The sequence below is a fragment of the Trachemys scripta genome, chromosome 8 (assembly GCF_013100865.1).
Source record: "Trachemys scripta elegans isolate TJP31775 chromosome 8, CAS_Tse_1.0, whole genome shotgun sequence".
Taxonomy (NCBI): domain Eukaryota; kingdom Metazoa; phylum Chordata; order Testudines; family Emydidae; genus Trachemys; species Trachemys scripta.
This window is the reverse complement of record NC_048305.1, coordinates 71,339,604-71,360,727: the sequence shown is the minus strand read 5'-3', so window position 1 is coordinate 71,360,727 and position 21,124 is coordinate 71,339,604. Positions and strand designations below refer to the sequence as shown.

The following is a 21,124-nucleotide window of genomic DNA, read 5'->3' as shown; positions in this document are numbered from 1 at the left end:
ACCTGAGGAGTTAAATGTATTTTGGCTGAGACCTCGTAAAGGAATGCTGTCTTCTCTTTTCTTTAAATACTTCACTTCCAATCCCAAATTCTCACCACTAACCAAAAGAAAATAGAATCATGCTTAAAATAGGAAAACTTAACACTTACCTAATTTTGTAAGGTTGTGTTTTTAATGCAGTAAAGCTCACTCATAATATACTTCAGGGCCTAAAATAAAGGCCCTTGAAAGAGATTAAGACCGACTGAAGCAACAGCAACCTAAAAGACATCTCAACTAATTTTTACCATATCATCAATGCAGGAGCTAAAATAATAGCACTGTAATGGTTACTTACCTTGCAGTAAGTGTGGTACTTTTGAGATTTTTAGTCCATGATGCATGCAAGACTAATCTGAACAGCAGTGTCTGTTGGATCATGCCTGTACCCAGCATATATTCCCTCAGATAGGGGTACAAGTGGCAGGGCGGCCACAACAATCCCTCCAGTTTTTCACTAATCCAGATTCTCATCTAGAGGAGACTCCAAGGAGCAAGAATGGAGGGTGCTTGTGGGAGCTACTCAGAAAAAACATAACCACAGGTTCTTTCAATTATTTGTCCATGTGGATCCCATTCTAAGTCACTGGCCAGCAGTACCTCATCTGGAAGGTGGGAATGAGTAGTCCTAACTCACTCACTAAACAATGCCTTTCCAATTTGGCATCTTATCTCAAAGCCAGGTCCAGGCACAGTGTTTGGCATCACGATGAAACAGTATAATAAGGGAGAGGGATGAGCCCTGAGGGACAGAAGTTCACTCCCCCACCTGGCTTATGTAATGACCACCAAAAAAGCGATCTGAGAGTAAGGTAGTGAGAGAACATTCAGAGAAGAGTTTAAAGGGGGACTTCATGAGACCTGTGAGGATATTTAGATCCCAAGATAGATGGATGCCTGGAAATATGTTTGGTTCAGTGTTCCAATTTATCTTACCTTGGAGGCAGTACCAGCCTTTGGTGCCAAGCTGATTTCTGGCAGTTGTGGATAACCTCTCAGATCTCTTACTGGTACTGGTCTTAAAGAGTTGCATTCTGGCTTACAGAAGTGCTGACTGACTGGGACTCAGAGGTGGAAGAGCCTCATACCTGTTGTTCTGGGTCTGAAGTGCCCTTCAGACTGCTCCAAAAGTAGTAATTTTAGCCAACTGACCCTGGATTTTCTCTGTCTTGACAAGCAGCTAGCACAACTGTCAAACAAGGGGCTTCTGCTTAAACAGAATAAACCAGGGGTAGGCAACCTCTGGCACGCAATCTGATTTTCAGTGGCACTCACACTGTCCAGGTCCTGGCCATTGATACAGGGACTCTACATTTTAATTTAATTTTAAATGAAGCTTCTTAAACATTTTAAAAACCTTATTTACTTTACATACAACAATAGTTTAGTTCTATATTATAGACTTATAGAAAGAGACATTCTAAAAACGTTCAAATGTATGACTGGCACGCAAAACCTTAAATTAGAGTGAATAAATGGAGATTTGGCACACCACTTCTGAAAGATTGCCGACCCCTGGAATAAACAATGGCTATATGTCTGTCTCTGCAGGGAATGAGTCCATCGCACAATGAACAGGGAGTTCAAGCCTGAGAGCTTTGAATCCACTATAACAGCAATGGCGGTGATGCAAACTGCCAAGCACTAAGAGGGATGGATGGGACTGCTCTGCCCTCCCCTCAGATGGGGAAGGCACGAGGACATAATGAGTGCCAGGCACAGCTCCAATGGACACTGCTCAAAGATTCTGATTTCGCATGCATGGATACCTAGTGTGGGATCTACATGGACAATTACTCAAAGTTAAGTTTACGTAGTACTACATAAAATGTTTACATTTTATTTCATAACTTTTATATAGATTCAATATTCCAGCCATATCTACACAGCAAACAACTGTTCTTGTAACCAGTCTGACACTCATCCCCGTTGCAACAAAAATATGACAGTAGTCTGCATGGCAGCGTTTTCCACCTCAAAACCACATGCCAACCAGGTTTATTCAGCCACATTTATAACAGTGCCAAGAGGTCTTTGGATCAGTACTTTCTTAGATTCAGAAGAAGAAAGCATTCCCAAAGGGCACAGACAGAGCAATGCATTCTGGGACATCCCCTACAGAGCAGTGGAGAGCTGGAAAGTAGAGCCAACTGAGATAAAAGATACAGTTAGAGGAGGTCCTATCTACATCACAAAAACAGTTTGCAAAATTTGTTTCAGGAAGACATTTGCCAGCCTAAGACACTTTAGTGCTATAACTGGGATTGACCATGTAATTAACTGGTTAAATGCAGTTAAGATATGCAGTGCAGCCAGAGCTTAATGTTTTCACTTACTCATCCCACTGGGCCTACCTCCTTCATTGTATGATTTCTAAAACCACCCACTCTTGGTACACCCCAGCACCACCCTGGTAAACTGGAATAAAGAAACCAGATGTCATCTGCAAATGGAATTATTACAGTCACATCACTTTAAGCAATAGGGTTTTGAATGCCATCACTAGCCAGACTTGCTAGGGCAGTCAGCATATTGACAAACGAACACTCATTGCCTTCACTCCACTTTTCAGGTCACTATGGCATCCATTTCCAGAGTAGCTGGCCTCCCATTAAGCTGTTACTCCCACATACCAATATCACTGCTATTGTGGAACTCCACTGAAGAACAGAATTGTCGCAATATGGGGTTAGGTACAGCCATGTTTAAAGTCACTAGTGCTGTCTGACAAAGTTTGGTTTGTGTAGTGTATCCCAAGAGAGCTGAACAATGAAAAAATTAGACTACTTTAGAAAGGCACTGACTGACAGCTGAACAAGCCTTTTGTTGTTGTTGTGGAGATAGGTAAATCTGCAAACAAGAGAATTTAATATTTCACTAGAAATGTAATATGGCTTCTTCAGAACTCTTCATAAAACAAAAAAATTACTTCCAAAGACACTTGGACAGAAGACCACATTTTCAAAAGCAGCCTCTAAAATACAGGTTTATTTTGTGAGTAAGTCTGTGCATGCTCACTTGAACATAATACATTGTGTATTCACAAACTTGGGCATAAAAAAAAAAAAACTTGTTTTGGAAAAAATTTCCAACAATTTTAGAAAGGCTGGGCTGAGGTGTGTCTGAAAATTGGGCCTCAAAATAATTTCTATGGACACAATTATCATGATACTCACTTTTCTATATTTGTTGAATGACCAGTTGCAATAGAAAATCCTGGCTGAATGTCTGAACTTTTATTAGTTTTTGAAAGCTGCACATTAAACTGAACCTGCCAAAAGATCAAAGGTTTCACACATTCAGCATTTTGGATCCAGATATTATTATGCACCAAGAAAATGTATAGACTAAGGACTTTTATCAGACTGTGAGCACTTCAGGGCAATAAGGTTCCACACCACGTTTAGCAAATGCTTAACAAATAAAATAGTATAGATATAAAACAAAGACGCAATTCAGATGACAAGTCGTCTGTGTATGTATGATAGCACAGGGTGAATTACTGATACATATCAACATGGTTTGGTATCAAATAAACAGGGCCGGCTCTAGGCACCAGCAAAACAAGCTGGTGCTTGGGGCAGCACATTTTTAGGGATGGCATGGCCGGCGCCAGAATGCCACCCCTAAAAATGTGCCCCAGCCGCCCTAGCTTACCTCCGCTGCTGCTTCCACAGCACGCGAAACAGCTGATTTGCGCGCCGCTACTCGCCCTCCCTCCCAGCTCTCAAGCCTGGGAGGGGAAAAAAAAAAAAAAAAAAAAGGTTTTTTTCCTGATGTCGGATTTGTGTCTTAATTCTTTTGCGGAGAGACTGTCCGGTTTGGGCAATGTACATGGCAGAGGGGCATTGCTGGCACATGATGGCATATATCACATTGGTAGATGTGCAGGTGAACGAGCCCCTGATGTTAGGCTGATGTGATTAGGTCCTATGATGATGTCTCTTGAATAGATATGTGGACAGAGTTGGCATCGGGCTTTGTTACAAGGATAGGTTCCTGGGTCAGTGGTTTTGTTCAGTGATGTGTGGTTGCTGGTGAGTATTTGCTTTACAAATCTGACATCAGGAATAGGAATACTCAAAAACCAGTGGGAGAACACTTTAACCTGTCTGGTCATTCAATGACAGACCTGCAGGTGGCTATCTTACAACAGAAAAACTTCAAAAACAGACTCCAACCAGAGACTGCTGAGCTGGAATTGATATGCAAACTAGACACAATCAACTCAGGATTGAATAAGGACTGGGAATGTCTGAGCCATTACAAACATTGAATCTATCTCCCCTTATAAGTATTCTCACACTTCTTATCAAACTGTCTGTACTGGGCTAGCTTGATTATCACTTCAAAAGTTTTTTTTTTTTTTCTCTTAATTAATTGGCCTCTCAGAGTTGGTAAGACAACTCCCACCTGTTTATGGTGTGTGTGTGTGTGTGTGTGTGCGCGCGCGCTCAATATTTATTCCACTCTGTATGCATCCGAAGAAGTGGGCTGTAGTCCACGAAAGCTTATGCTCTAATAAATTTGTTAGTCTCTAAGGTGCAACAAGTACTCCTGTTCTTTTTAAAAATCCTAGAGCCGGCCCTGCAAATAAAAACAGGAAATAGTTGCTGCTTCTCAAATATTTAAGTTAATGTTAAATTTAAGATTTAGGGTAGAGTAGCAGCTTACAGCCCACTAATATAGTTTGACTAATATCTGATTGAAGTCAGTTATGCCAAAGGAAAGCTGATATTTCTCAAGAAAGCCTTTGTTTAAAGTTTTGGTGTCTTCGGTATTCTGTGTTTTTTCTGAAACATCAAGTTTGATTGTTTTTAGTAAGATAAGCCTTTTGCTGAGTGTTATCGGGTGCCCCTTTAAGAGGATGGGGACAAGCTAGCCCTGTTCCGATCCAGCTGAGCCGGGGACAGGTGTTCTCCCAAAAAGAGGCTCAGCAGAATCCATTTTAAAAACAATGTCACTGGATAACATTGTTCATTTAAGCTTTTTTTTTAAAAAATGTAATCAATTTAAATTTTCGAAGTATGGGGGAAATCAGACAATTACTGTGTGGGTGTGGGTGTGAAATTGACATTTACTGATGAAAATCTGATCCTTCCAAGCCTATCCATAAAGAGCAGCAGGAAGAGGCTGCAGAGAGCAGAAAGTTCTGCAGGCCCTCTCTGGGAATAGGAAGACAGGCCAGAAGCCAGGGGGCTTGGGTAGCAGGAGGAGATGCTGGAGCAAGAGGAAGACCCAGGGAAACACCTCTTTGGCCACTCTCATGTACAAGGGCAGGGAGCGGAGATAGAATCCAGGAGGGACATGGGACTTTTATTAAGCCCAACGTGGACAGCCATTGTTCGCATTATTGCTTGGTCTGAGCGTTTGAACTCTAGGAGGGGATTCCACAGTTAAATCTGAAAGCCCTCTAGTCTGAAGTCAGGGACAGGTCATGGGCTTCCATGAATTTTTCTTTATTACCCATGACCCGTCCGTGACTTTTACTACAAATAATCACGACAAAAACCTTAGCCTTAGTTATTAGCCTAAGACAGTGTTGGAGAAGTATTCCTGAGGAACTCCGAGAAGAGGAATCAAAGAGTGGGATTCCTGCAGGGCCACCCCATGCCATCGGGATACTCTGAAATAATGATGCTATGACAATGAGCTATAGTCATTTCAATCCCAAATTATATAGAATATATGAAGTGTTTTGTGTACTACAAACTACTTCTGTAAGGAATAAAGAAACACAAAGATATACAAAGGAACAACTGAAAAGGGAACCTTGCTGACTTTGAGAACTTCTCTCACTAGTTTACAGTAGGATATTTACTATAATCAAATAGAAATTATGGAAGTTACATTGGTAGGCAGTGTGATATATTGGACTAAAAACCAGAGGTAACTGCCAGGAATTCTCGTGTTCTAGGTTTAATGCTACAACTAATTTGCTGTGTAGCTTTTGTTCAAAGGAGAATTCATGACAAGGTGGAAAATATCTTACAGGAGAGTCATGAAAATTAGGGTTTGTAAACTGCTTTGAAAATGCCAGGTACTATTACCATTATAATAATTTAGTGGTTATAGCCAAATTCTTGCTGTCATTCAACACAAAAACCATATCACATAGCATATCCAAGTCAAACTGTTCAGAAATATACGATTAGAAATGTGTGTGTTGAGCACAAAATAAGAGTAAATGTAAATGCCTGCCTTTGGTCCTGAAACCTGCTGGTTGGCACTTTTCACAGGTGCGGTTTCTGGAAAGTTTTGGAAAGCGCATACCGGAGAGATGGGGTAACTGATTCCTGAGCTAATAAAACGGAGTCTGTTGTCAAGCTGTAAGAGAGAAAAATAAAATGTAGAAAGAGGAGGAAACAGCAGTGCAACAGTAGAAAATCAAAATCTATGCATCTCTAGTTCCAGCAATCTATTTTTCTTTTTAATAATGGTTCACTTAAAGTAGAACCCAGACATTCAAGAGCACTGAACTGCGACTCAGGGGACCTAAGATTTCTTCCTAGCTCTGCCACTGGTTTACTGGGTGTCCTTAGGAAGGTCACTTCACCTCTTGGTATCTCAGTTTCCCCAACTGTAAAATGAGAATAATGATACAGACCTCCTTTGTAAAGCACTTAGAGATCTGCTGATGAAAAGTGCTATAGAAGAGCTAGGTATTTGTATTCTTACCGGTAATCAATGACATTTAATTTCACTGAGCATAGATGTAAAAATTTAAAACTGACCTTTGTAATCACAAAATATTACTACAAATTAATGTTTATACATTATAGTGACTAAAGTACAAGAAAAAGCATGTTTTCCTATGCTTACATTCTTAAAAGCGTAGAAAGTGAATGGATACTAGACAAGATAAGCATTATTTTACTACCACTTTTCCTCTAACAACAAACCACAAGATTTGACTAATATACTCTTGACTATATGCTTATTACAAGTGTATGTAAGTGACACAAGGCTCTGTGCATCAAAGAGAAATGTAGCAATGCAAACAGGTTTTTGTTGTTGGTTTGTTTGTTTTTTTAAGATTAAACGGCTGCAGATCTACAGGCCTTAGTTACTGGAAGGGGAACAGAACAATAGATAAGTAAAACCTGCTAGCCAAGGTAAAATGGGCATGTGCTAAATATGTGGCACCAAATAAACACTGATTGATAGATTTGAGAACTCCTTGAAAGCATCACCACACCTCTCAAGAGCCAGCAGGCCTACTTTAATTTGGTCTCTTTAAACAAGAACATTTTGAGAATTTTTTACTCCTCACTTCCCTTGTGCTCTTCAAAATACCTCACTAGCCATGTACAAATTAATTACTATCTGGAACATTTGTTAGTAACCATTTCTAAAAGAATGAAGATGCCTAGCAGCAAGACACACCCACACTTTTTCTTATGCAATTTCTATTAGTGTTGTAATAGTTTTCTTTTCCGTGTGTTTGCAGATTTTTAAATTCTAATTTCATGTTAAATTCAAAAGTGAAAGGGACATTCTGCATGTAGTTTTTTTTTTTATATATCTATATCTCTAGAGATGTATAATTTTTTTTTTTTAAACCAGATTAGCAGAAGCTCTAGGTCCTCCAGGCAGACGGAAAATACCTCTACATCCCCTTCCACCTGGTAAATAACTGGTAGTTATATAAAGAGCAACCCAGAATACTTTATGACCTCTGCTTGGCAGCATGTGTTATATAGCCTATCTTTCTATTCACATACAGTTTCTGGTGTTTGGGTGTAAGTGCAGTGTAATGGACTGTTTGAGAAGGACATTCTTGACTCATTTTAGAGAAGGATCTTAAGAATATTAGACGTGTAGATGCATGCAATTATAAGCATATGCTATTTCACTAGCCCAAATGCATTACACAAATCTGTGCATTTTAACAGTTTTTATTGCTTATTGAGTATTCAGGAAGTTCTTATTTATGATACTAGTAATTTTGTTGCATCCATTAACAACAGTGCACAACATAAGAAAAATTCAATTACAGGGCAAAAGGAATACCAAAGCATTTCTCCTAGGTACTATAAGCACTTCACTTGGCATGTATCTTTATTTCTAAAAATGTACAGCAAGTACCACGTTTTATAAGTGGATAACTTACCATATTGTGAGGTGAAGTGCCAGTTCTAATAGTGCCATTGCTTGAATGTGTAAGTGGAATGGTAGAAGTTCCCAATATCTCTTGCTTTCTTGCCATCTGAATTTCATTCAGTTGCTTATTTAACCATGTGATTACTATATAGAAAAAGGAGTAAAACTCTAATTTTCAAACATTTTGTTTTCCATCCTTTTTATTAGTACTATAAATCTAACACAAATTACATCAGGAAATCATGTGAATGATTCTATTTCATGTTATATTAGTGAACGAAACATAATTTTGATGTCCCAGTCTCTTTACCCCTTCCCCTCTGGGCTTCTCATCTGATCTGCCCCCTTCCTCCAAACATTTTTCCCCTAGTTTCAGTACCAGACTCCTTGTCCTGTCCCAATCTGCTCCCTCTACTGCAGGAACAGCTCATACCATCTGCATTCAAGTCAGGCAGCAGGATCACAAGCCACAATGGAAGTACTAACAGTCTCTGTGCTCTTATTTCCAGTGTTTGACATCACAGTGGCCTGCAGCAACCAGGAGGATTGCAAGGAAAGTCACGCATGGCCCCTGCTGCCCCCTCCCGCCCACAAAGTCCCATCTCTCAAAGATGCCAGGTCTGATTAACTTTCCCCTTCAACATCTACAGCTAAAGATGGCTTAAAAAAAAATCAGGTCACCTTATGACGGTGCTCTTTCTTTTAAATTTCCATTATTATAACCTGTTAATTTTTCATAGAATAGCAATAGAGTATTAATTAGAACCCACAAACTGTAGGGAAGTAAACATTTAATAATTAGAGACCCAGGAGCTGGATTTAAGTTCATGGAGTTCATTGAACTTTGGATTATGCCCCATAAGGAGTAAGACATCTAAAAACATACTAACTTTAAGCATGTAAGCTTTCCCATGGACTTCAATGAAACTGTTTACCTGCTTAAAGTTGAGCATGTTTATTAGTAGGATGCAAGATTGGAGCCTATGTTTTCAAAGCATCGATTTGTAACTTAGCTGTGCAATTCTTGTTTTAACTGATGCGGTCATGTAGCTTAAATTTAGAATCACAGGTAAACTTTTTCAAATTCTAAACTGTAACACTTAGAAAGTTGTAAGGCAAATTCTGTTTTATGTGAAGAACCACACCAAACAAAATTAGGGCTACTATAATACATGGGAAACATGAACTCAGAGGTTACTAAATTGTTTGATCCTTGTGGGCTGTGGGGTGGCGGGAGCGGAGGGGAACAGCAGGAAATCACAAGTATGCCATGACAGAAATGAGCAAATCTTTCTAGCTTCAAAATGAAATAAAATGTTTTTAATACAAATTTTTACTCCTGAGGGCATTCTGTGCCAAAAAAATTAAGACTTCTGCACACAGTATTTTAAAATTCTGCAAATTTTATTTGTCAAATAAATGTGAAGATTCCAGCATGGCATTGGGGAGCACAGACCACTGGCTGCACAGAGGTGGGAGATCACTGTGCAGCTTCCCCAGAGAACATGGACTCAGCGATGAGACTGCACCCAACCCTGACACAGCACAAGAACAGGGCCTGCCCCAGAAACACCCCAGGGGCACCAGGTGTGGGGCAGGCAGGCTCAGCAAAGCAGGATCCAAGTGTGGAGGGACTTAGTGGCAAGGCAATCCAGGTGTGGGTTGAAAGGGTTGTGTGTGGGCCAATCTGGGTGCAGACGGCTCAGTGAGGGATCTGGGTGTGAAGGGGGATACAGATGCACAGGGGCTTGTTGGGGGGGTTCTGGGTGCAACGGTAATGGGACTCTACAGGGGAATCCAGGTGCGGGTGGTTCCTCAGGGTGATCCAGATGCAGGGGGGGGGGGGTTGTGGGGGGGGGGGGCGGCGGGAGGAAGGCTTAGCGGGAGGGTCTGGGTATGAGGGGGTCTGGATGCACGGGGATTGGGCAGATAGGGAGCAGCTCCCTGTAAAAATGATCCCTTCCCCTGCAGCTGAGGAGCAATGGGTGCAGGAAGTGTGGGGGAGCTGAGGGGGGAAGGGGGGGGGAGAAGGGGGTTGCAGAGCTTCCTACAGCCAGGGGAGAAATCTGGGAGTGGGTCTGACACGGCCCCAGATGCTGTGCAGGGAAAGAGGAAGTCCCGTCCTCCCCAGTCCAGCTGGGACTAGCAGCTGAGCCCGGTACCAGGTCTTCCCCCAGTCCTGCCCCCTGGCCCACAGTGATTCACCTCTCTGCCGGCTGCCCTGAGCACCCAAAACATACTGCTGAGGAGGGTGGCATGACCATTCTTGTGGCTTCCCAATCAGAAAGTCATTTTTCTGCAGGAAGCAAAGAAATCTGAGGGGGATCATAAATTCTGCGCATGCGCAGTGGTGCAGAATTCCCCCACAAGTAACAAGAACAGGGAGAACTAAAGAAGGAATCCTGTAAACCTACCATTTTCATTGGTTTTTAGCAGTTGCTTGCTTTCTTCCAGTTTTTGTACTGTAGTTTCTAACTGTTCTTGCAACTTGCAGACCTGAAATATTTCCATACTAATTACATCAAGCATAATCAAGAAATGTCAATAATTAAAAACTGAGGAAAATAAGTGTAAATAAATATCAAGGATTTAGAAGTACAGTTGAGCTTAAAGCAACACTGAATGATTATTTAGATTCAAAATTAATCATAGTACAAAAGGGGTGTGACTACACAATGAAAAGATCCTTTTTTTCTTGGCATTGATTTCAAAGGCACAAGTGTCAGTTGGCATTGGGCAACTATTTATGCCTTTGAAAATCTCTCTCTCAACTTTTGCCTGTTTCTGCCCTTCAGATGTTGATTCATAGCTCTGTACACTCTGTTGTATTCACTGAACGTTTTGTACTCTAAATTCTAGCCCTGTACAAATATAGTATCCTCTCTCTATATTTGTATTTAAAGGGGTAACAAGGTAAAGAGTTTTCATTGTAGGAGTTAGCTTTTGTTAAAAGATTTGCTAACTCGAATAGTAACTGAAATCTGATATGGCCCTGAACCCTGGCTGTCTTTGCTGGAAGTTCTGTCCAGATATGAAGTTCTGTCCAGATATGAAGTTTGCAGTTCCAAACCACATTCATAGAGTGTTTTTTTTATTTTAAACATGCAAGAGAATCAGAACCTGAACTGACCAGTTTGTTTCCATGCTCGAAACTGAATAAAATACCAAATGCAAACAAAGTATAAAGCATAAACAGTGGGTGAAACTTAGATTTTTTAAAAAAAATCTTTCCTATTTTATCTAAGTAATTCAAGAAAATCTCTCTTTTAAAAAATAACCGTTATTTTTTAATTTGAATGTCTCCTTAGGTCAGAAGCATATTGATCCAAACATTAAGTTTGTAATTATTTTAGCTATTTTTATTGGACTTCACAATTTGTCAAATTTAGCGCAGCTACTAAAATTTGAGAGTTTTGCTTCAACTGGGCTCTCTATTCCCTCTATGCTATAATCAACCAGAAAAATACACTACACTAACATTTGCCAGAATTCTGTGTTTCAATAAACCATTTAATAAATGGGTAAAGTCATTCAGTTTTATAGACAGCAATTCAAGGCTAATCCTGCAAACACGTAAAACACACGCTTAACTTAAAACACATACATAAATGGTTACAGCACTAAAGCTTAAGATAATGCATTAAGTTTACCTCTTGCTCTTTTACTCTAAGAGATTGTCCAGTCTCCTGCAGTTCCCTTTGCTCTTTCTGTAGTTTCTCTTCTTTTTCAGCCAAGAGTTTTTCTTGCTGAATTGTTACTGTATTTTTCAATTTCAATTTACTCATTAGAGTTTTCAAATCTCCTTGTAACTTCTTGATAATTTCGTTAGCCTGTTAAACAACATCAAAGTCCTTTCTAAATTAACAACAATGCATAAAATTAATGAAGAAATCCCATGATTGGGACAATTTCATGTTTAAACAAACCTTAAGAAGTTCAGCTGATAACGATTTTATTGTTGCTTCAAGTTTTCCTACATGAACTTGTTTCTTCTCTGTATTTTCTTCCAGTATTGCCTTCAAAAAATCAAAAAGTTTTCCCGTTAGCAAGGTTTTGTGCTTCTTAAAAAAGAAAAGCACAATACTTAAATCTGATTTAGATCAAGCTTGTTAAAGTTTACATTAGAAGGGAGAGGTTTACTCCCCCTGTGCAATCACTGTAGTTCTTAGAGATGTGGTCCCTATGAACGCTCCACTTCAGGTGGGCATGCACCTCCAAATTGGAGATTTTAGCTAGCAGTGCCTGTTTGGCCCATGCATGCGCTCTACTATGCCTAGTACTCTGCAACATGGCTAAATAGATCTGTGCAGGCGACCCACTCAATTCCTTCTCTATCACAAAGATCCACAGCAGAGAAATCCGAAGCAGAGGGCAAGGAAGTGGAGTAGTGAAGCACCCATAGGGGGACACATCTCAAAGAACTAGTTACTGAACAGGGTGAGTAACCTCTCCTCCTTTAAATAGTGTCCCTATGGGTGCTCCACTTCAGGTGACTACCAAGCAGTACCCTCTAAGGAGGGGGACGGACTTTGGAATCCAATCCAAAAATCAAAGACAGTACAGTAGAGCCAAACACAGCATCAGAAGCTGAGTCATGAATTACTGCAGAATGTTCAGAAAAGCTATGTATGGAGGTCCAAGTTGTGGCTTTACTATATCTCAGCAATGGGAACTTTCTTAAGGTAGGCTATTGAAGTAGAAAGAGGTCTCATTGAATGGGAGTACTCTGGAAAGAGGCTGGAGATGATTGGACTGATAGCAAAACGTAATGCAGACAGATATCCATCTAGAGCAGTGGTTCTCAACTCGTGGTCCAAACAGCACACAGCTGCAGCCCCCATGACACCCTCAGGGCCACACAGGTAGTATATAGTGTGGATGCAGCCCTCATAACACAGAGAGAGTTCTATATGTTGCCCACAATGGCAAATAGGTTGAGAACCAGTGCCCTAGAGAGTCTTTGCTTGGAAACTGGAAATCCCTTAGATCTTCTACAAAAGACACAAACAACCCAGGAGATTTTCTAACTGGCTTTGTCCTGTCCAAGTATAAGGCTAATGCCCTCCTGACATCAAAATGTACATAATACCACATTCTCCTTATTCAGGTGTGGATTAGGAAAGAAAACTGGAAGAAGAATAGATTGGTAAATGTGCAAGTCAGATGACAGCTTTAGAATTTGGGATGTGGTTGCAATGTGACCTCGTCCTTGAAGGATATGCCATCAGAGTCTCTATCTGCTCAAAGAGTTGAGCAGAAGTAATGATTACCAGGAAGGTTGTTTTCATAGATAAGCAGAGAACAGGTTGCCATTGGCTCAAAGACAGGTCTTGTAAAGCATCCAAGACTAAGCTGAGGTCCCAAACAGGGGCAGGATATTTGACTTGTGGACATTTGACTTGCAGTCAGCAGATGTGTGTACATTGAAAAGCCCGTAACAGCTGCCCAAGGTACCCTAATGGAACTTAAAAAAAAACCACAACAACTTGTTTTCAGTTTAGAATGTAATTTAGTAGATCTGACAGCAAAGAGGATGCAGGTGAATGGTGTCTTAGGTCACACCAGAGGCTAAATCTCATCTCTTTTTGTAGGTAACTATTATAGGTAGACTGCTCCCTACTATGTAATAATACTCTTCTCACTACCTCAGAATAGGTTGTTTCTAGCCCAGTGAACCAGTGATCAGCCATGCTTTTAGGTGAAAAACCCCAAGGCTGGGGTGAAGAATCTGACAGACATCCTGAGAGAAGATGAGGGACGGTCTGGAGGCTCAACTGATTGACAAGCAGCCAACTGGATAAGGTAATGAAACCATGTCTGTCTTGGCCACGTTGGAACCATCAGAATAACTCTGGCCTTGTCTTTCCTTATCTTGATCAACACCTTGGATATTAGAGGAGTTGGATGAAACACATACAACAGACCTGACATCCAGCAAAGGAGAAAGGTATCTCCCAAGGAGTGGTGGCCCAGTCCCACCCTAGAGTAGAACTGGAAGCACTTCCTGTTTCTGGCCATGACAAACAGGTCCATCTATGGGATGCCCCAACATTGAAATATGCAGTGGAGTTCAATGGGATCTCTCTCCTGCTCATGATCCCAAGAGAAGCATCTGCTGAGGCTACCTGCCGTGATGTTTTGAATGCTGGGAAGGTAAGCTGTTGAGATGCTGACGTGACTTCACACACACCAATTCCAGAATCTCACGGCTTTCGCTCTCCCTTGATAGTGGATATAAAACATGCATGACATTGTCTATCATGATCCTCACATATTTGCCCCGCTCAACAGCATAGAATGGAGACAAGCATTTGTGATTGCCCTGAGTTCTAACAAGTTGATGTGTAGAGTTGATGTGCCCTGAGCAGTTTCTAGTAAGATGTGCTCCCCCAATCCCAACAGGGATGCATCTGTTCTTATTAGGACTGTTGGAGATAGTTAACCAAAGATGATGTTGTGAAAGCCTTTCCACCGGCCAAAGGACTTCTTCACAGCAGTAGGAACCAAGAATAGTTTGTTCAAGCTGTATTTACTCAGCAAATAAACAGTTCTGTGCCACTCAGGGAGGCAGCACATGTGCAAACTTGCGTGGCTTATCACAAAAATATCAGCTGCCATATGCCCCAACAACTGCAGACTGTTTTTGACAGATGGCTGGGGATTGATTTGGACTATAGTAACTTAACTAGACAGGGGTGTAAACTTATGCGTTGGGAGGTAGGCGTTGGCTGCTACTGCCTGGAGATAAGCTCCTATGAACTCCAATCTTCACACCTGTATCAAGGTGGACTTCTGAACATCTAAGTGCAGTTTCAGGTCAAGAAACAGTGCTATGGCCTTTTGAATGGCCACCGTGGTAAGAGTGCCCCTTTAGCAGCCAATTGTTGAGATATAGGAATACTAGGATTCCTCTTCTGCAAAGGTAAGCCGCTATCACTGACAGAACCTTCAAACACTCTGGAAGTGGAAGAGAAATCAAATGGAAGCATTCTGTATTGAAAATGGTTTTGACCCGTAGGATGAGTGAATCACTATACGGAAATATACACCTGACTGGTTTATTTTGAATTTTTGTATCTTCACAAACCTGTTGAGAAACCAGCACGTATCTGGAATAGAACCCCTTCCTTCTGTGTTGTACAAAACTGGTTCTAGAGCATCTAAGTTCAGAAGGAAGTCATTTCCTGTATTAGAAGATGCTTGTGAAAGGGGTATCTGAAAAGGGATGGGGGGAAGGGAAGTAAAGTGGATGGAGTATCCTTCTGATATGATCTCTAAAACCCACTTGGCTGTTGTGACACACTCTTAAGTTTGTCAGAAGTGAGTAAGGCAGTCCCCGAAACAAGGAAGCCACGTGAACCATTGCAGCTGGTAAGGAGAAAATGGGAGGTAACTCAGAACTTCAACCACTGCATCAAAATTACTGTTTTGGTGATGAGGCATGCGAGGCTGATGCCTGTGCAGCAGGTGGTCTCTTTTTCTGGAACCTCTGCCTCTTTCATTGGCGTTCATAAGGTCTCTGGAAGCTAGAAAACTGAACAGGTCAGGAGCTCTACAGTGCCTGAGATTTAGTAAATTTCCTTTTAGTGCAGGCATGTAAATTCCCAAACAATACAGATTGGCCCTGGAATCTTTTAAATGTATGCAGAGACTCGTCAGTATTCTCTGCACACAATTTTAAGCCATCAAAGGAAAGGTCCTTGACCTCCCTCGGAAGTCTGGAGAGCTGAAGCCAGGAGGCCCTTTTCATGACTTTCCACCATAGAAACAGACCGAGCAACTGTGTCAGTTGCATCCATACAGGCCTACAGGGATGTTCTGGCAAGATGATGACCCTCTGTAATGATTGCTTAAAATTAGTCTCTCTGCTCTGGTGGCAGATGCTCAATAAACAAATTGAAGTCTGTGTAGCTGATGTGATATTTTGCTATCAACACTTGATAGTGATTTGAAATAGAGTCGCAGTCAAATATGATTTGCAACCAAATAAATCAAGACGCTTCTGATCTTTGTCATATGGCATTGATTTAGAATGGTGCTGCCTTCCACGGTCACATACAGCCTTGACAACTAGGGAGTTAGGAGATGAGAAAAAAAAACTCCAAATCTTCAGATGGAACCTAATATTTCTTACAGGTGGATGGTATTGTCGCTGGGATATGCCAGATTACTTTCGTAGGAGTCAGCAGAGCCTCATTAATAGGTGCAATTCGGGTAGATGATGCTGTATGCAGAATATCTAGCAGTTTACGTTGTGATTCCTTAGCCTCCTCAAGTGGTATTTGTAAGGAGTCTGCTATCCTTTCAATGAGCTCCTGGAACTGTTTGAAGTCAGCCGCCTGGGATGGTGAAGGAATCATAACTACTTTATCTGGGGATGAAGAGGAGGAGATGTTAGCAGGGTGACCTTGTTGCCTGCTCTCGTCGCCTGCTCCTCAAGAGTCTCCTTGTGGTTCAGAACTTCAAGAGAGGATGGGGGAGATTGTTTAGCCTTATCACGGCAATGAGTGATACTAGGGGTCCTAGAGAATTTTTGGCAATATGCCACCAATTGATCCCATTACAGCGATTGAGTGGGCCAATCCAGTATAGGTGGGGGCATTCACGAGTGTTCATACCACCAGGATGGAGCTTGAGGATGCCTCTCACATATGTTCCACCTCCTTAGCAGTCTCCAGAAAAATACTCCTTTGATAGTGAGGAGGGGAAACCTGAACCAGAATTTGAGAAACCAATGAGAAATCCCCAATATCATCATCTTCAACATCACTTTGTAGGTGGCAGCACCAGTAGAAAAAGGTGGTGACTCTGTAGGTACTGGGTGAATATCTGGAGACTTAGATGTCCTCAGTACCGAACAAAGGGGAGTCAGGCATCTGTGTCACTGTGAGGTGTTGTGAAAATTTAACCTCCTGCAGTATCAACATGGTAGTCAGTATTGAGGCTGCAGCCTGAGCAGAAGTGATTATGGTAGAGGGAGCAAACGGTACTGTAGGCTTTATGCACTCCAAGGAATGACCACTAGATGATAGTCCGGTCTTCTGCAGTAGTGAAATGGGAGGTACCAAGAACCTGGCTGATTCTTTGAGTACTAACTTAGAAGAGATAGTCTTCTTCTCCTTGTCGTCTCAATCTCCTGATTGTACCAATGGTGTGCTGGAACCCTTAGATTCTTTAGGTTTAGTGGTGGTAACAGTACCTGAGGAACCTGCTGTCTCGTGCGTACTGAGTCAGGAACCAGCAGGTGCAAAAGTACAGTAGTTGTCTCAATCGGCAACCAGTGCTTCTTTGAAGTAGAATCCTCATCGGGGAACCTGAGCTCCTTTTCCTAGAGTCTTTTTGAGAGGATTCTTGAGTTTTCCCTCCTAGAAGCTCTAAGGGAGTGTTACACCAAAGTGGATGAAGAGCTCAACTTGCTTGGATAACAGTGTATGGAGAGGGTCTCCTAGCCTGGTTCAGAAACTAGACGGACACAGCTCTCCATCACAAGGCAGCGCAATTTAATCTCCAGGTTCTTTCTGGCTCTTGATTTTAACGCCAGGAAAAAATTACACTTCTGGAGGATGTGTGATTTCCCAAGGCAATGGATGCACTGGGAGTACCCATCGCTCACCAGGATAGCCTCCTGGCATGAAAGCCAATGTTTAAAACCTGAAGAGCTGGGCATACCCTCTCAGCAACTTGAAGTTCCCTGCAGGGAAAAAAACCCTGAAAGGACAACAGTCAATAATAATAATTAATTACTAACTACTATCACTACAACTATGAAAAATAAATCTAGTTGAAATAAGCTCAACTCGGACACTTCTAAGGCTCCATCTTAGCCCAAGGCAGCTGAGAAAAAACTGAAGGCAGTCTGCCCATGCAGCTTTATACAGCCACAGTGCAGAATAGAATGCATGCAAGGGCCAAACAGACACTGCTACCTAAAATCTCTGATAGAAGATGCAATGGGGCACATGCACAGTTGAAGTGGAGCACCCATAGGGACACTACTAGAAGAACCACCTCACTAATTTTCACGTCACTAATCCAGTTTTTAAATAAACAGAAAAATCCAGTCTCATATGTCAGCAAAGATCTAATAGTAAGAGATTAATATATTTTGTAAAAGTAGTGTCTATTTACTGTTGGACTACAAAGTATTATAATTGTAACTGAATTACGTTTGTCAAAAATGAATCAAATATTTTTCAATGCTGTAACCTTAATTCTTTAAATCGTGGTTGATCTATTTACACAGTTCACAAAATCTGGTAATCCACAATTGCCCAGTTGTGAACAGCAATTAAGCATGGTTCTACAGTACTTTAGAAACAGTATATTTAGAAACTAACAGAACCTTTTGTTCTTGTGTTGCATCTAATACTTCTTTTGTCCTAATAATTAGCTGGTCCTTATCTTTGATCTCTTGTTCCAAAACTGCAACTCGTGTTTGTAGCTGATTAATGTGTTTCTCTTTTTCATGGCATTCAGCATCTAGCGTAGTATTCTCCCGACGCAACGACAGCACTTCTTGCTTTGCTCTCTGGCACTCCTAGAACATTTGGAAAAAATATTTAAAAAACAAAAAACACTGCAATACCTTAAGTTTGAATAAACATATCTAACTCTTAACCAAGGATATCAATAAGATAATAGAAATAGGTTGTAAAAATAAATACTTCAGAACCTGAAGTATGGATTCCCACAACCTGAACATTTGCTGTATTTTCACAGATTACACTGTATCTTGTGAGAGTGTATTGATCGTGTTATCCCTATACAAATATTGATTTGAAAATACAAATGAACATTCCATACATCTTCTATCCCAGAGAGTTTTGCTTTAAGTTCTCTAATTGTGGAGTCTCCTTTGTATCTCCTTTCTGTTAGGTCCTTGTTGGAAATCTCTAGTTCTGACAGTCGATTCTGTAGCTGTTGGATACTTTTCTGATGCAAGTTTTCCAATTCCTTTTTCTGTTGTTCATGTTGTTGTTGGTATTGAGTCTGCACCTATAATGAAAAGAGAAGTTGGAAAACAAAGGAAGAAGTGCTTCAGTGAACCTAACCTTAAACTATTAAATGTGTACCAATATTTTTGGTTTGTTTTTCCTTCAGTTCTCATACCTGGAGAGCTTTTTCCTTCTCATTTGTCAATTCCTGAGTGTGCTTATTTGTTAGCATTGTTGTATGTGACGTCCATTCACTTCTCAATTTATCTAATTCCCGGCTCTTTTCTGACAAGCTCTGTGTTTGTTGAGACAGCATAAAGAATCTTGAAAAATATATCATATTAAACTGAACAATATTTTGCACTATATTGTGATTTTCATCCAAGGAGCTCAAAGTGCTTTACAGAACAAACTGAATTCTCACACCACCAAGTGACATGCATCTCAGTTTTACAGATGGGAACCAAAGGGTCATCAAATAATGACAGAGCTGGTAAAAGAATCATAATTTCCAACCTTATGCTCTAACCACAGCATGGTACTCTCTCCTATCAAGTAAAAGTAAGAGTGAACACACTCAACCAGGCCACAGCACTATAAAAACCAACTTTTCAGTATGAAAAATATACTTCTTGGTAGCATTTTTCTTTTAAATTTGCAAGACAGAAGTATACAGCAGTTCCAATTCTATAAAAATTACAAAAAAATGAATTAATGTATTTTTAAAAATGTCAACTGTCTGACAAGCCCACAGAAGGGGAAAAAAGGAACATTAAGGCTCTATAACTCAAGAGTGACCAAAGTGCAGTCTGTGTAGCTTTACTGTATGACCCACAGCTGTCATCTCTAAAAAGGAGTGAAACCACAACAGGGTCCACCATCCATCTTAAATGGAATTTTAGAACATAAATACCAACAATTTTAATTCTATTTTTCTTTGCTTCATACATAACACAAAGTAAAGGGTTCCAAAATATCTCCATTGTGTGACACATTTCAATATAGAGACAGTCTTGTGAACTACTTATTCTCTTACATCTGACCACATAATATTTCTATGGCAACCACAGCAGGTGCTTACAGGGGAAAGTAAAGTGTTTTTAATTGTGTTTAGTGTGATGTTTTGACCTTTCTTCAGAACAATTCATCACACTGGCTACTTTTGCACTTCACTTCACCTCCTTCTGCCCTGCCAAAATTGGTTGTTTCTCAGCACCATGTAACCAACCAGACCTCTATTAGCCACCAGCAGTAAATGCTCCCCAGCCCACAAAATTCAAAATAAATGCACAGATATAAGATTAGATACAAAACAAGAAAAGATAGTATTTTACGATGTGGTCTATAAACTGGACCCTACTGAAATTCTGCAATTTGTAATATACCTTTACATGTGGTACGGTATATAGAATTCTTATTATACCAAAGGCAGGAAGGCCTAACATCAGTTACCTGCTGTGTGTAGCTCAGCTGTCTAGTAAGGTCATCTTCAGTTTTTTTAAGCTTTTGTTCCAATAACGACTTTTCTTCCTACATATAATTGACATTTTAAATCAATACAATCTTATTTTCCAATTGAAAAACATTATTTCGCATCCATATTCCATTATTTCTACACGTAAAGTCCAAAAATACATGTCCATTACGCTAATAACAAATTCTTATCAAGACAGCCTAAATACTAAATTATAAATATTTCATGAATCCTAAAGTAAAAACCTTTTTTCCATTGTAAAAAAGTTTGTTTTCCTTAAAATTTCCCCAAGAAAACAGGATTTTTGCACTTTAAACTATTGTTTGAAAAGGAGTTGCATTAACATCTAGATCAGGGGTCGGCAATCTTTGGCACACAGCTCGCTAGGTTAAGCACCCTGACGGGCTGGGCCAGTTTGTTTACCTGCCACGTCCACAGGTTCGGCCGATTGAGGTTCACAGTCCCAGGCCAACAGGGGCTGCGGGAAGCGGCGCGGGCCTGACGGGCTGGGCCAGTGGGAGCTGCGATCGGCCGAACCTGTGGACATGGCAGGTAAACATACTGGCCCGGCCCG

The 21,124-nt window shown here is 40.7% G+C and overlaps 1 protein-coding gene across 1 annotated transcript in view; it reads right to left on the bottom strand.

The window, feature by feature from the left end:
* SASS6 (SAS-6 centriolar assembly protein) overlaps nucleotides 1-21,124 on the bottom strand; it is a 36,491-nt gene that overhangs the window by 5,239 nt on the left and 10,128 nt on the right. The window contains exons 6-16 of the mRNA XM_034780140.1: nucleotides 20,529-20,606; nucleotides 19,252-19,371; nucleotides 18,946-19,137; nucleotides 18,485-18,679; nucleotides 12,069-12,158; nucleotides 11,793-11,972; nucleotides 10,557-10,638; nucleotides 8,153-8,286; nucleotides 6,241-6,366; nucleotides 3,216-3,310; nucleotides 3-97 (exon numbers count right to left, since the gene is read on the bottom strand). Of these exons, the coding sequence (XP_034636031.1) occupies nucleotides 3-97; nucleotides 3,216-3,310; nucleotides 6,241-6,366; nucleotides 8,153-8,286; nucleotides 10,557-10,638; nucleotides 11,793-11,972; nucleotides 12,069-12,158; nucleotides 18,485-18,679; nucleotides 18,946-19,137; nucleotides 19,252-19,371; nucleotides 20,529-20,606 (1,387 nt within the window). The remainder of the gene's footprint in view (nucleotides 1-2; nucleotides 98-3,215; nucleotides 3,311-6,240; nucleotides 6,367-8,152; nucleotides 8,287-10,556; nucleotides 10,639-11,792; nucleotides 11,973-12,068; nucleotides 12,159-18,484; nucleotides 18,680-18,945; nucleotides 19,138-19,251; nucleotides 19,372-20,528; nucleotides 20,607-21,124) is intronic.